Source organism: Pleurodeles waltl, chromosome 2_2 (genome assembly GCF_031143425.1).
Source record: "Pleurodeles waltl isolate 20211129_DDA chromosome 2_2, aPleWal1.hap1.20221129, whole genome shotgun sequence".
Lineage (NCBI taxonomy): Eukaryota > Metazoa > Chordata > Amphibia > Caudata > Salamandridae > Pleurodeles > Pleurodeles waltl.
Genome location: NC_090439.1, coordinates 242,793,426 through 242,808,415, shown reverse-complemented (window position 1 = coordinate 242,808,415; position 14,990 = coordinate 242,793,426). Strand labels below are relative to the sequence as shown.

The 14,990-nt window shown below is 43.9% G+C and overlaps 1 protein-coding gene across 2 annotated transcripts in view; it reads right to left on the bottom strand.

Moving 5' to 3' along the window:
• TENT4A (terminal nucleotidyltransferase 4A) overlaps window positions 1-14,990 on the bottom strand; it is a 298,560-nt gene that overhangs the window by 32,793 nt on the left and 250,777 nt on the right. For both annotated transcript variants that reach the window (XM_069219701.1, XM_069219702.1), the window contains exon 12: window positions 6,675-6,731. In XM_069219701.1, the coding sequence (XP_069075802.1) occupies window positions 6,675-6,731 (57 nt within the window). The remainder of the gene's footprint in view (window positions 1-6,674; window positions 6,732-14,990) is intronic.

Genomic DNA, 14,990 nt, shown 5'->3' with positions numbered 1-14,990 from the left:
ACTCTCCCCTCCCATGGGCTAGCCCCACCCTTCCCTGTACTGCTGGCTGAGGCAGCAGATGAAAAATTAAACGCTAGTTTCATTTTTCAGCTCCTGGCCAGGGGTGCGACACTCCTAAGCATAGCGAAGGATACGGCTGGCGTTTATAAGGAGAAATGTGGGAGCACAGAATAGTACACCTATTACCAATTAGATTACTTTAGATTTTTGCCTTCCAAAACGCCCTGTGAATCACACTATAGTATGCTTAACCTCAAAATGATGGGTGTACAAATAACCACTTTTCCTAAACTCAGTATCTTCAGCACATTTCCCAAATGCATAGGTTTCCTTCAAATCAATTTTTGATTAGTTTTTACCTTATGAATTCATATGCATATCTGTACACAATGAGAAATTATAAGCTGCAGCTAAGGTGTTGGCTCTAGGTATTTCAGGTTTAGGGGCACCCAGACTACATATGCCTGCAAACAGAGGAGTTTGCCAAACTTAAAGGTATACTCCTTTTCTAACTTGGCCACTGGGACAGTTACAGACAAACTGACACCAAAAAACCAAATTGTGGGTACTTTTCCAAATAATGTATAGCTTTCTTTTGCCACCATGGATTTCACACCACTTTTCACTGAAACTGGAGGAAGGTAAAAACCACAAAAATAGTATAGAGTACAACTTCAAAAACATTGAACAAGTTACTTACCTTCGGTAACAAAATCTGGTAGACACATTCTATATGCAGATTCCATACCTTATAATTTCCCCCAGGTGTCAGTCTGGATCCAGATATTTTTCTTCTAGCAGTACCCATGCAAAATGTTAAGTGGTGTTGGTCAACTCCACGTCTATTGTTGGCATTGTGGTCGCCAGATACAGCATTGCAGATTGTATAAAGGCACCACCCCAGCGCACTGTTTATCCCGACTTTCCACACCAGAAGCGCAGAGCCATGAAGAACAGTGAGTGGTGCACCAGAAATAGGGCCCTGAAAGAGAAGTCCCCGACCCTAGAAATCAGTTCCCTGAGCAGGGAGGATGGGTTGGTCAGTAAGGAATCTGCAACTAAAATATGGCTCTGCCAGATAACTTGTTTCCAAAGGTAACTAACTTGTTCACCTGATAGAGATTTCTTGTTGCAGATTCCATATGTTAAGATAGATACTCCAGCAATAATATCAAGACTGTCCAGGCAGTAGTGTTTAGTAAACATGCGCAAGGATGTCCACGTTGCTGCCTGGCAGAAGTCCAGGACTGGAACTCCACATGCAAACACATTTGTTGCAGCTGTTGCTCTGGTAGAATGAGAACACAAGCCCTCCACGGGTTGCTTCTTAGGCAATGCGTAGCACATTTTAATGCAAACCACCCATCTGGAGATGGTTCCCTTCTGCACTGCCCAACCTTTCTTCATACTCACATAACCCACAAAGAGTGGACTGTCCACCCCGAACTCTTTGGTACAACGTCAATGCTTTTTTTGGGTCCAGGTGGTGGAGTCTCTCCTCTTCCTGAGAAGGAAGTGGGGGCATGTAAAAAGTAGGCATGGTGATTGATTGGCTTACATGAAAAGGCGTGGACACTTTAGGCAGAAAAGACTCCATAGTACAAAGCACCATGTTGTGGATAGATGAAAGGTGGCTTCAAAGAAAGCCTGCAGCTCACTAACTCTGCAGAGGTGATAGCTAAAAGGAAAACTTTTTCCAAGTCATCAGGCAAAGTGGACAGTTGATATGGCTCAAAAGGACTGCACATTAGGTAGGTAAGAACTAAGTTCAAATCCCACTGAGGCATTATGAACGGAGCAGGAGGTAAGAGATGGGTAAGGCCCTTAAGAAATCTTCCAACAATGGGAGATTTTAATAAAGAGGGTTGCTCAGACCATCTAAGGAATGCCGAGATGGCAGACAAGTAACCCTTGAGGGTACCCAGAGCAGAGCCCTGCTGGGCCAGAGAAAGGAGAAATAAAAGAACCCCATTAAAGAGGAGCAGAGAGGGGGGTCAGACTTGTCTGTACCGCAGGCTATACAATCGTTAAATCTATAGGCGTATACCATTTTGGTGGAAGGAAGCCTGGCTGCCAAGATATCACTGCAGACTCGAGGCGTAAGGTCAAAAGCTGTCCAATGCCACTGATCAATCTCCATGCAAGAAGGCGGAGACGTGACTGGTTCGAGTGTGAAACCATCCCCTGCTGCTGCAACAGAAGATCCTCCATAAGGGGCAGTCTGATCAGAGGATCGATGGCCATGCTCAAAAGCTCCAGATACTATACTATTCATGCCCAGTCCGTAGTCACAAGAATTACTTGGACACAGTCATTCTTGATACCTCTGGGCAGAAGTGGTATTGGCGGAAAGGCATAAAAGGAGGCCCGAGTTCCACTCAAGGCAAAAAGCGTCAATGAGTGAGTGCTGCCTTGGAAACTTCAACACGCAAAACAGCTGACATTGCGGGTTCTCTGCAGCAGCGAACAGATCTAACCAAGGCTGTCCCCACTGCTGAAAGATACCTTGCGCCACCAGCGGATGGAGATGTAATTTGTGATCAACCAGACATTTACGGCCGAGTTCATCTGCTCGGACGTTCAGAGAGCCTGCCAGATGTTGAACCACCAGGGATATGCCCAAATATTCCAGCCATGCCCAGAGAGCCGCTTAACAAAGGGTACATGACCCCACCCTGCCCTGTGTTGCAGTGGTGTCATTTAACACCAGCACCACTTCCTTTGAGAAAGGGAAGGATTTTTTTCAATGCTAGTCTGATCACCCTGATCTCCAAAAGATTGATATGGAGCTCGGAGACCAGATGCCTCTGACTGCCACCTCTCCCATGTGGCCACCCCATCCCAGGACTGACATGGATCACTACAGTCACATCTGGTTGGGAGAGGGATATGCCTCTGACCCAATCACCGTTTGAAAGCCACCACTGCAGATCTTGTTCAATCCCGTCCGAGATCAGGACCAAGTCGGAGATATCCCCCTGATACTGTATCCACCTCAACGGCAGGTGAGATTTCAGGATGCCATGAGGTCTAGCAGCCTGAGAGTCATTGTCACTGAAGTCCAGGATAGAAGATTAAATATCTGTATCATAGCCTGAATATCTTGGAATCGCCGCTTGGGAGGAGAAACTGCACTGTGTCCAGAATAGCTCCGATGACAGGGAGCATCTAAGAGGGAGTCAGGTGTGACTGCCATGTTTTTAGTGCACCCCAGTGAATGCAGGAGGTCCACCATATTCTTAAGGTGGTAGACAACAGCCTGGGACAAACTTGCCTTCAGGGAGTAGTCAAGGTGGGGGTGAAGATGACTGAAACCCTCCTCACCTGCACATATGAGCTGTGACCACCGCCATCACTTTGGTGAACACCTGAGGGGCACAAGTAAGGCCAAAGGGGAGCACAGTGAATTGAAAAGGCTCGTGCCCTACCATGAACCGCAAGTAACATCTGGGCAGGCAGAATGGGAATATGAAAGTAAGCGTCCTGCAAGTCCAACACTACCATCCAGTTTCAGGGAAGATAGGACCTAAATCCGAGTTAGCATTTTGAACTACTCCTTCCCGAGATAGAGAATAAGGGACCGGGGGCTGAGACTAGGCGGAGCCCATGTCATTTGTGGGCACCAGAGAGAAGTGAGAATAACCACCACAACCTACTCCTTGGCCAAGACCACCGTAACCTCTTCGTGGAGAAGTTCAGTGTGATCCTCCGTCATCCGATCATAGGATGGTGGCATGGCAGGAGGAGTTGTCTCGAAGGGGAGGGAGTAGCACATTCAGACTATTTGCCAAACCCACTTGTCTGATGTGATGGGGAAGCACCAGATCAGAAAGGCTTGGAGGCTCCAGCAGAGGGAGGGGCAGTGTACTGGCTGGACCGCTGGCTCCCAGATCCACAATAATTCTGGATTCTCATGTTCCCAACATTACAAGGTTAAGCAGCATGCGCAGTGGATGGTAGAGAATGGACATGGTTGGCCACCCTTTCTGTAGCCACAAAAGAAATGAAAAGCAGACTGAGGGAAGCAAGTGGCAGCAATGAGGCAAAGGGACCAGGCCATAGCCTGGCACTCCTTAAAGCACTCTAGTGCAGAGTCTGCTTTAACCTGGCGAGACAGGTGCCATCCAAGGGCATATACATCAGTTGACTGAACATCCCCTGAAAAGCCAGATGTCCACACCTTGGCGTGGAGCCTCAAAGCAACTGCTCTTCCCAGTTGCATTCAGCCCACATTTGATTGTGAACTTGGCTGCATCTCTCTCTCTCTCTCTCATCAGCAACAGCTTGGGAGAGTATAGCCTGGGCCTCATCCGGGACCGGTGGCAGAACTTGTGCGACTGTCTCAAAATATGGGTGTAAGGCCAAAAAGGAATGGTGTTCACAGACCACAATGCCAGGCTGGAGGAAGAGAAAAAATTCTTCCTAAGATGGTCCAGCCTCCGATTACCTATCTGGTGAAGCGGAAGGGAACACGCCATGGACCGCTGAGGCCTGGATAACCAAGCTCTTGGGGTGGGGTGTTGGGTCGGGTCGTTAGGCTCAGGCCTTTGGTAGCAGGTTATTGTCCTATTAACAGGAGCCCCTGTGCTGGGTTTGGACCAGGTCCCCAGCAGGACAGTGAGGGCTTCGCTGAAGGGCAAAAGGGGTTCTAATGTGGAAGCCCATTGCTGAACTAACTCAGTCAGGTTATTCCTGATAGCAACCGAAGGAAACTAGAAGCCCAAGACATTAGCCGCTCTCCTCTGTAGCCACGGTAGGGGAAGAAAGCACACCAGCATTAGGGGAGGTGTCCAGATGCTGGCTTCACCCAGTTCCTAAGCCCAGTCCATAGGGTCTTCTAGCTAGTATTCTAAAGGGTCCAGCGACTCCCCATACCCTTACTGAAGTCATACACATAGGAATAACTATCAACCTCCTATCTGAGGACCAGTGTCCCCGCCAAAGTTGGAACCTGCGTCAGGAGAGCTCTGTTTTGGCGAGGAGTTTGAAATAGACACCACTTAGTCAACATCTGGAGCATCGATGCCAGAACTGTCATCTGGGAAGGTTGCAAGGTTACGAACGATGCTAATATGGATGTGAATCGTTGGGTGCCCACTGGAGCAGAGACCGATGCAGTCTGTGTGGAACCCAAAGGAGCCCCTTTTCACCCTGTAGAGCCCAAAGGCGTCCTGGCAGGGCTGGGATGTCTAAAAATGAGGTGCATAACCTCCTAAAATTCTTCAAACTGGGCAGAGGTGGCTCCAGCTCCCGGAAACTCGGGGAGGCATGGAGCTGACTCAAACAGCCTCTGAAGACAAAGGCCTACAGTGAGGATGCTCCTCCCTCGTTGCATCGTCCGACTGACCATGTGAAGTCAAAGAAAAATTGTGCTTCTTCAACTTCTTAACAGAGTGACTCGAAAATTTAGAGTGTGATGAGGAGTGGTGATGGTTTAGCAAAAGGACTCAGGACCTTCCTCTCAACCGACAGCAAGGCGAAGCCAGGCCACAAGAAGCTTTAGGGACTGCTCCCTTAAAGCCTTCAGGTTCATAGCCTGGCAGCCAGAGCACGACTTCAGGTTGTGGTCATGCTCCAATCACCACAAACAAACCAGGCACAGATCAGTCACTGACATAATGAGGTGACAGGAGTTGCAGGGCTTGAAGACGGTCTTACAGAACGACTTCTCGATGCACCAGAAGTCCAAAAAACTTCGACAAAGTCAAAGGGCCAGTCAGAAAACTGACTTTAGGGTATCTCTTCTCTGGATCTGCTTGTAGGCTGGAACAGACAGAAAAGAACGGACGTCAGCGTGTTGGGGTGGCACCTATATACAATCTGCGATGTCATATCCAGCAACCACGCAGTCAACCAGACACCACCAAATGGAACACAAGGGTACTTCTTGATGAAAAATATCCAGATCCAGACGGACACCTGGGGGAACGGTTAAGGTAAGGAAGCTGCAACTAGAAGTCTATCGGATGAACTAGTTAAACATTTTTTTTTTTTTTTTTTTAACTGCCTGTTACTGACAGCAAACCGTCAACCGATGGCATTTTTACAAAAGAAAATAAATTTCTTGCCCATAAAAGATACATATTTTGGCCATTTTTCTTGGTTCCTTCCAGAATAATCTGGAAGTCCTGGGTACCTTTAAGATGCCAAACTAATGGGGACTAAGGACAAAGCTGGGCCAAGTATCTTAGGTGTTAATTTATGAAGGCTTAATCATCAAGTGCTGCAAGCAAAAAAGGCTCAAGCATTGGTATCTCCCAGCAGTTAATCTGTTAATATGCCACACATGGCTCACTGAGTTCCACCATTTGAAATATTTCAGATGTGTGTACTATGTTTATTTTACATTTCATTAAGTAGCACAGGATCACATGATAGTTTTACTTTGGGTCAGCAAACTCTTAATTCATTCCTTGCACGACCTATGGGTGCTGATATTTTAGCCACTGGCATCTCCTTTCCAGGCATTTCAAAACAAAAACCTATTAAGAACGTAATTTTTGCAAAATATTCCCATCGTACTAACGCACAGCAGCAAATATATAATATAGTCAACTGATTTGTGCCACAACATAAGCAAATCTGTGACAAATATAGCACAATTTGGTATGAAGAACATGGCAGAGCACCAGTCGAAGTAGAGTGCTACCACATGAATCAAATGCAATACTAACCTGTCTGCAGGGAGGTTGGGGATCACCAGGAGTAGTAGAAGATAACTGGATCCTTTCCTGAAAAGTTAGGGAGTAAGAAAGGCAGTGAGGATCGAACATCAAGCAGACTGTAGCAAAGCTGTACATGAAGTTCTTTGGCCTGCACCTGCCTTAATTCGTGCAGAAGGAACTTGAGATCAAAGTACAGAATGCCAAAGAACAATTTATAGGAGTTAAAAAGAAATAGAGAGCACAGCGTTTTCAGGCCTTCTTTCATTTTATCTGCCCATTAACAAGAACTGTTTGCATGAGGGTAGTCAAGAACATGGTGTGAGTTGCCCAAGGAAGGGAACCTAAAATGCCAAGTACTTGATATTACTCATCCTCCATACCCATTCAATTAAGTACAAGGAATGATTCTAAAACATTCACATTACAGGTACTACGACAATCTACCTTACGTTCCTCACACTCAGCCTGTTGTACAGCATGGAAAAGTCAAAACCATCATTAGCTCCAGCATTAAAATTTAATGATTGCTGACCACAAAAAGCTTTTAAATTGATCCAGCATGTGTCTTCCAAGAACTTTGAGGTAAAGTAGTGTTTATGGCTATCTGGTGCAGAAATCAATATCCACAAAGGAAGCAGCATAGAAAGAAATACTCTAATTTATGACACCAACACAGTGAGTAAGAGTAGCCTTAACATGTTGGTATTGTAGTGAAAAAATTGAATGCGCCAAGTCTGAATGAACTAGAAAATGCACATTTTATATCACAATATGAACATAAAAAACAATGGTTTTTAATATGCAAGACCCTTTTAAACTAAAGAGCTCCTTCAACGAATAAGTTACACTTACACTGCTCTATGAAGGAGTGACTCAGCACAAGTCGTGGAAACCTCAAATGACGCATCCAAACAAATACTGAGCAACTGCTTAATTCAGATATAGTATAATGCCACTGGAAACCCTGTGCCAACTGTAAATCCCATCATTTTTCATTATCCATTTTAAAACAAAAAATGTATCCATAACTGGGCATAATTAAGTAATCAATTATTTTGCACCTTCATTAACGTCATAGCCACAATTCAAGAATTGAATGCTGCTCACGGATTTTCTTTCATACTTTTCATTGTCATACCAATTCCCCAATTATGCAAAGAGGGGTGGAAAACTGAAGTGCGCCTATTCTATATCTAGTTTCAAATTAAGTTATGCCTAGTATGAAAGAAGGGTTGACAAATAAGTAAAGTCCCTACAAGCAATCATGTCCTTACTACTGCTGCTGTTCCTAGAGAGAACTTACTGGAGAAAACTCAGAAGAAAGGCACTCTGTGCTTCTAACTGGAGGAAGAGGTTTGCATGTTTCCTGTTGCAGCCACTCATCACGTGCCCTGCTGACACCCTTAGCCCTCTGAAGTGTTGAAGCACATGAAGCATGGGCCAGAAATCTTGGCTATTTGTCGTAATTAGAGTGTGAGAACTGGCCAAGCCCTCCTTACAAAGTTCAAAGCTAACACTGAAAATTAGTGGTGATTAAAGATTCAACATAAGACACCACACTAATTGTGAGAAACAGTAAACCTATCAGCATCCTTGCCATTATTCGAAAAACTCATTTGCCACTTCAGCTAGCCTCCACATGGAATGTGTTACTCCCACTTAGTACTTAGATTAGACATTTTCACTCAGGGTAAAGTATAGTACTATACAAGTCAAATGCTGTTAGGGTTATTTTATTTATTTATTTTATTTATTGGTATTTCCAGCATAAGGCCATTACAGCAAAAGATATCTTCAGCACTATCACTGGGAGTCGGTCTATTGAACAATCCTATGAGTCAGCAAGTTATACAGTATAACACATCCATTCTTTATCTCCTATCTCTTTGGTCTCCTCCAGGCATAACTAATGGCACTTATCTTTATTTTTAGTTATTCCTCTCTGACAACTATATTAACTGATTCTTTTGCCTTTTCCTTTTTTCTCTTGAGCCTAGTTTGCAACCTTAATTGTGCTGTACTTTCTATTCAAACAGATACTACTTTTTTTCATGCATACCTCTAATATTAGATATCACTCAGCCGTAAAGGCTTTTCTTTGATTGTTAACTTATGTGCAACTTAATTATATCAGCTACGTGATGTTACATGCATATACTTATATTCCAGGATAACTGCTGCATTATTACTTACATTATCGACTGATCTTTGGCTATCTGAACATATAATTAGTTAAAATGCCTTGAGAAAGCCCTGGCCTACGCGCCTGTGGGGCAAAACACGTGTTGGCTGGCCTAACTCATACGCTTGGACCTTTGTGTGCCCACGTTTCCACCGCGAGTTAAATGTTTTCCTAAAATAAACTTGGAGCAACATTGATACTGTCTATAGCCTTGTTGATGAACGCTACACGTCTCTAGACATTTTGACTCAGAAATAATAACTGCATCCACATAGTGGGACCTCACCACTTTTTGAATCGTGTTTTTCCATGGAGGACTAGGGTCCAATGTCCTCCGGTGAAGTTCCTACGCATTATAATACTAATTGGCATTTGTATACAGGGAGATTTGTGGTTCTTTGGTCCCCCCTTTTTTTCTTCCAACAGATCATTCAGTATGGTAGAATCATCTAGTGTGCCTCAAAGAGGTCTGAGAATTTCCCAGTCCACATGCTTATCAAGATGCTTCTAGGTTTGAGCCCCAGAAGACGCCACCTCTATTAAAGAAGCAGGTTTTTACAAGTAACTTTGTTTGATATTCATGTGTATTTGTTAGGCAGGCTTGAAAAGTACATTCATTTAATAGCTCCGTTTCATGTAAAGTTTAATTCTGGGGTACGGCTGGGTAATATTTTATTTAGAAACTTATTTAAAAATGAACATTTAGGTTTTAGAGTTTTATTTTATTTAAATATGCATTTACTACATTTATAATGCAACATTTTACCATTTATTTTGAAGATAAAGACTTGTTTTCTTGTTTGGCATGCAGTTCGGAATTACATTAATACTAATTTGAGGGTTCACATGTACATGTTAAGGGTGCTTTGGGATAGAGCTTTTGGTAAAAATGTAAAGAAACATTCTAATCTTAGAAGCTGAAATTATATATATATATTTTAGAGTTTATGCATTTGAGGGCTGTATTATGAGGTCTACATTATGGGTTAAAGGTGTTACAGGCGACGGGTATTTTAATTTAAGCAGAGTTTTAGCAACTTACATTTTTTTAGGGTTCTTTCTATGATGATGATCCTTGTTTTCGATTAATTTAAAACACTAACTTTTTGTAGGTGTTCACATTTTGGTTTTACCAAACAGTTTAACCCCTTACTCCCCGGGGATTTTTATTTTTTTGCGTCAATTTCACACAAGGGAAGCGCCCAGAGGGGTTGGGGGGCAAATTTATTTAGGCCATTTCTGCTCCCCTTGAGGGCAAATCGACCTATTTTTGGAAGGCCCCTCTGTCCCCATGGGGGGCAAAAGCCCACCAGAGAAGATTCTCTCCCCCCCCCCCCCAAAAAAAAGAAAATTAGAGGGTGGGGTTATGGCCATACCCTCACACCAAATAAATGAGTCCAAAGATCTTCTGCCCACCAGTGGGCAGATGGGGCGATGTGCACAGCATGTGTATCTGCAGCTACACATGCCATCGAATATATACGTACATACATATATACACATACACACACATACATACATATATATATATACAAAATTTCACTTACTCAGTGTACATCTGTTCGTGGCATGGGACGCTGCAGATTCACATGCTGTGCATTATCCAGCCATCTAGTGTTGGGCTTGGAGTGTTACAAGTTGTTTTTCTTCGAAGAAGTCTTTTCGAGTCACGAGACCGAGGGACTCCTCCCTTTCAGCTCCATTGCGCATGGGCGTCGACTCCATCTTAGATTGTTTTCACTGCAGAGGGTGAGGTAGGAGTTGTGTATATAGTAAAGGTGCCCATGCAATGGAGTAAGTATGTATGTACATATTGTGTATAAAAATAGTATATATTTACAAATTTCATCAACTTATAACAGCTACAGGCTCCCAGGGAGGCGGGAGGGCCCATGTGAATCTGCAGCATCCCATGCCACGAACAAATGTACACTGGGTAAGTGACATTTTCTGTTCAATGGCATGTGTAGCTGCAGATACACATGCTGTGCATAGACTAGTAAGCAGTGGCTTAGCCTGTAGGAGTTGAAGTTGTCTGAAATAATGTTCGTAATACAGCCTGTCCTACTGTGGCTTGTTGTGTTATTAACATATCTACACATTAATGTTTTGTGAATGTATGAGGCGTAGACCATGTGGCTGCCTTACAGATTTCTGTCATAGGTATATTTCTTAGAAAGGCCATTGTGGCGCCTTTCTTCCTAGAGGAGTGCGCCTTTGGTGTAATAGGTAGATCTCTTCTTGCTCTAATATAGCAGGTCTGAATACATTTCACTATCCATCTGGCAATGCCTTGTTGGGATATTGGATTTCCTGCATGAGGTTTTTGGAAGGCTACAAACAATTGTTTTGTCTTGCGAAATTGTTTTGTTCTATCAACGTAATACATTAGTGCTCTTTTAATATCTAACGTATGTAAGGCTCTTTCAGCTACTGAGTCTGGTTGTGGAAAAAAAAAGACTGGGAGTTCCACTGTTTGGTTTAGGTGGAACGGTGATATAACTTTTGGTAAGAATTTGGGATTTGTACGGAGAACCACTTTATGTTTATGTATTTGTATAAAAGGGTTCTTGTATAGTAAATGCTTGTATTTCACTTACTCTAAGAGATGTGATAGCTATTAGGAAGGCTACTTTCCAGGTTAAGTATTGCATCTCACAAGAGTGCATGGGTTCAAATGGTGGACCCATGAGTCGTGTTAATACAATATTGAGGTTCCACGAGGGAACCAGTGGTTTTCTCTGGGTATGATTCTTTTTTCAACCCTCCTTAAATGCTTTGATGACTGGGATTCTAAAGAGTGATGTTGAATGTGTAATCTGCAGGTAGGCAGATTTTGCTGTGAGATGTATTTTAATGGAAGAAAATGCTAGTTTAGATTTTTGTAAGTGTAATAAGTAGCTTACAATGTTTTTGGTGGAAGCATGTAGTGGTTGAATTGGATTATTATGGCAGTAATAAACAAATCTTTTCCATTTGTTTGCGTAACAATGTCTTGTAGTTGGTTTTCTAGCTTAATGACCTCCACACATTCTTGTGAAAGGTCTAAATGTCCAAATTCTAAGACTTCAGGAGCCAGATTGCTAGATTGAGCGATGCTGGATTCGGGTGTCTGATCTGTTGTTTGTGTGGAGTTAACGTATCTGGTCTGTTTGGTAGTTTGATATGAGGTACTACTGACAGGTCCAGTATTGTTGTACACCATGGTTGGCGAGCCCAGGTTGGTACTATTAGTATTAGTTTGAGTTTGTTTTGACTCAATTTGTTTACCAGATAAGGAAGGAGTGGGAGAGGGGATTGCCCTTGGACTGAGGGTGTGGATACCTGGACGCGAAGTTTTGGCATTTTGCGTTTTCTTTTGTTGCGAATAGGTCTATTTCTGGTGTTCCCCAGCGTAGAAAGTAAGTTTGTAGTATCTGGGGATGAATTTCCCATTCATGTGTTTGTTGGTGATCTCGACTGAGATTGTCGGCCAACTGGTTTTGAATCCCTGGGATGTACTGTGCTATTAGGCGAATGTGATTGTGAATCGCCCAATGCCAAATCTTTTGTGCTAAGAGACACAGTTGTGATGAGTGTGTCCCTCCTTGTTTGTTTAGGTAATACATTGTTGTCATGTTGTCTGTTTTGACAAGAATGTGTTTGTGGACTATTAGCAGTTGAAATGCTTTCAGTGCTACAAACACTGCTAACAGCTCTAAATGATTTATATGCAGTTGCCTTTGTTGAACGTCCCATTGTCCCTGTATACTGTGTTGGTTGAGGTGTGCTCCCCATCATGGAAGCATCTGTTGTGATCACATATTGAGGCACTGGGTCTTGGAATGGCCGCCCTTGGTTTAAATTTATAGGATTTCACCATTGAAGCGAGAAGTGTGTTTGGTGGTCTATCAACACTAGATCTTGAAGTTGACCCTGTGCTTTTGTCCATTGTGTTGCTAGGCACTGTTGTAAGGGCCGCATGTGTAGTCTTGCGTTTGGGACAATGGCTATGCATGAAGACATGCCTAGAAGTTTCATCACAAACCTCACTTGATACTGTTGGTTTGGGTACATGTTTAGTATTACATTTTGGAAGGCTTGTACCCTTTGTGGACTTGGAGTGGCAATCCCCTTTTGTGCGTTGATTGTTGCTCCTAAGTAATGTTGTATTTGACACGGTTGTTGATGTGATTTTTGGTAGTTTAGAGAGAACCCTAGTTTGTGAAGGGTTTCTATGATTTATTGTGTGTAGAAGACACTGTTGCTGAGTGCTGGTTTTTATTAACCAATCGTCCAAGTAAGGGAACACGTGCATGTGCTGTCTCCTGATGTAAGCGGCTACTACTGCAAGACATTTTGTGAATACTCTTGGGGCTGTTATGCCGAATGGTAACACTTTGAATTGGTAATGCACGCTTTGGATTACAAACCTGAAGTATTTCCTGTGGGAAGGATGTATGGGTATGTGGAAATAAGCATCCTTGAGATCTAATGTTGACATGTAGTCCTGTTTGAACAAGGGAATCACATCTTGAAGTGTCACCATGTGAAAGTGATCTGATTTGATGTAAAGATTTAGCGTTCTGAGGTCTAATATGGGTCTCAGTGTTTTGTCCTTTTTTGGAATTGGGAAATACAGGGAGTAAACACCTGTTCCTTTTTGATGGTTGGGTACTAGTTCTATTGCTTCTTTTTGTAACAATGCTTGGACTTCTAGTTGCAACAGATCAAAGTGCTGTTTGGACATATTGTGTGCTCTTGGAGGCACATCTGGTGGCAAATGTAGGAATTCTATGCAATAACCATGTTGGATAATGGCTAGGACCCACGCGTCCGTAGTTATGTGTTCCCAGTTGTGGTAATAATCTGTAAGTCTCCCCCCCACTGGTGTTGCGTGGTGGGGGTTTGTGACATTGAAGTCACTGTTTGGTTTGTGGGTTTTTTGGGCTCTGGAATTTCCCTCTTGTTTTAGGGAACTGTCCACCCCTATATTGTCCTCGAAACCCTCCTCTGATACTGGCCCTGATATGTGGGTCTGACTTGTGAGGTGGAAGGCTCTGTGGTTTGGGCACGAAACCCCCCTCTAAAGTGTGGCTTCCTAAAAGTGCCTCTGCTATGTGGGGAGTAGAGCGCGCCCATGGCTTTGGCCGTGTCTGTCTTTTTTCAGTTTTTCTAATTCCGTATCCACCTCCGGCCCAAACAATTGTTCGTTGAAAGGCATATTCAGCACAGCCTGCTGGATTTCTAGCTTAAATCCGGAGGTCCTTAACCATGCGGGTCTACGAATGGTTACTGCCGTGTTTACTGTCTTTGCCGCCGTGTCTGCTGAGTCCATAGCCGACCTTATTTAGTTGTTAGATAGTTTGGCCCTCCTCATCAACCTGTTGGGCACGTTTCTGGAACTCTTTGGGAAGGTGTTGAATGAGATGTTGCATTTCATCCCAATGTGCCCTGTCGTAGCGAGCCAGTAGAGCTTGAGAATTGGCAATTTGCCAGTGATTGGCTGCCTGTGCTGCCACCCTCTTGCCTGCTGCATCGAATTTCCGACTTTCCTTGTTGGGCGGTGGTGCATCTCCTGAGGTTTGGGAGTTTGCCCTTTTCCGGGCTGCTCCCACAACCACCGAATCAGGAGTTAATTGTTGTGTGATATATACAGGGTCAGTAGGGGGAGGTTTATATTTCTTCTCCACCCTTGGCGTGATGGCTCTGCCTTTTACTGGGTCCTGAAACACTTGTTTGGCGTGTTTTAACATGCCTGGCAGCATTGGCAAGCATTGGTATTGGCTGTGAGTAGATGACAGGGTGTTGAACAAAAACTCATCCTCTATGGGCTCTGCATGCAATGCTACATTATGGAATGTAGCTGCCCTTGAAACCACCTGCATGTATGCAGTGCTGTCCTCAGGTGGTGACGGCCTTGCCGGGTAGCAATCAGGACTATTGTCTGAGACCGGTGCATCATACAAATCCCATGCATCGGGGTCATCTTGGGTCATCCCCGTGTGTGTTGGTGACTGCATCATTGGGGGTGTTGCTACCGGGGACAGATGTGGCGAATGTGAGGGCGATTGCTGTGGCGAGAACCATGGTGGTGTCTTTTCTTTAGCCACTTTCGCTTTTGGCTGCATTTCCGTTTCTTGGAATGCGAGCTTGCACTTCAT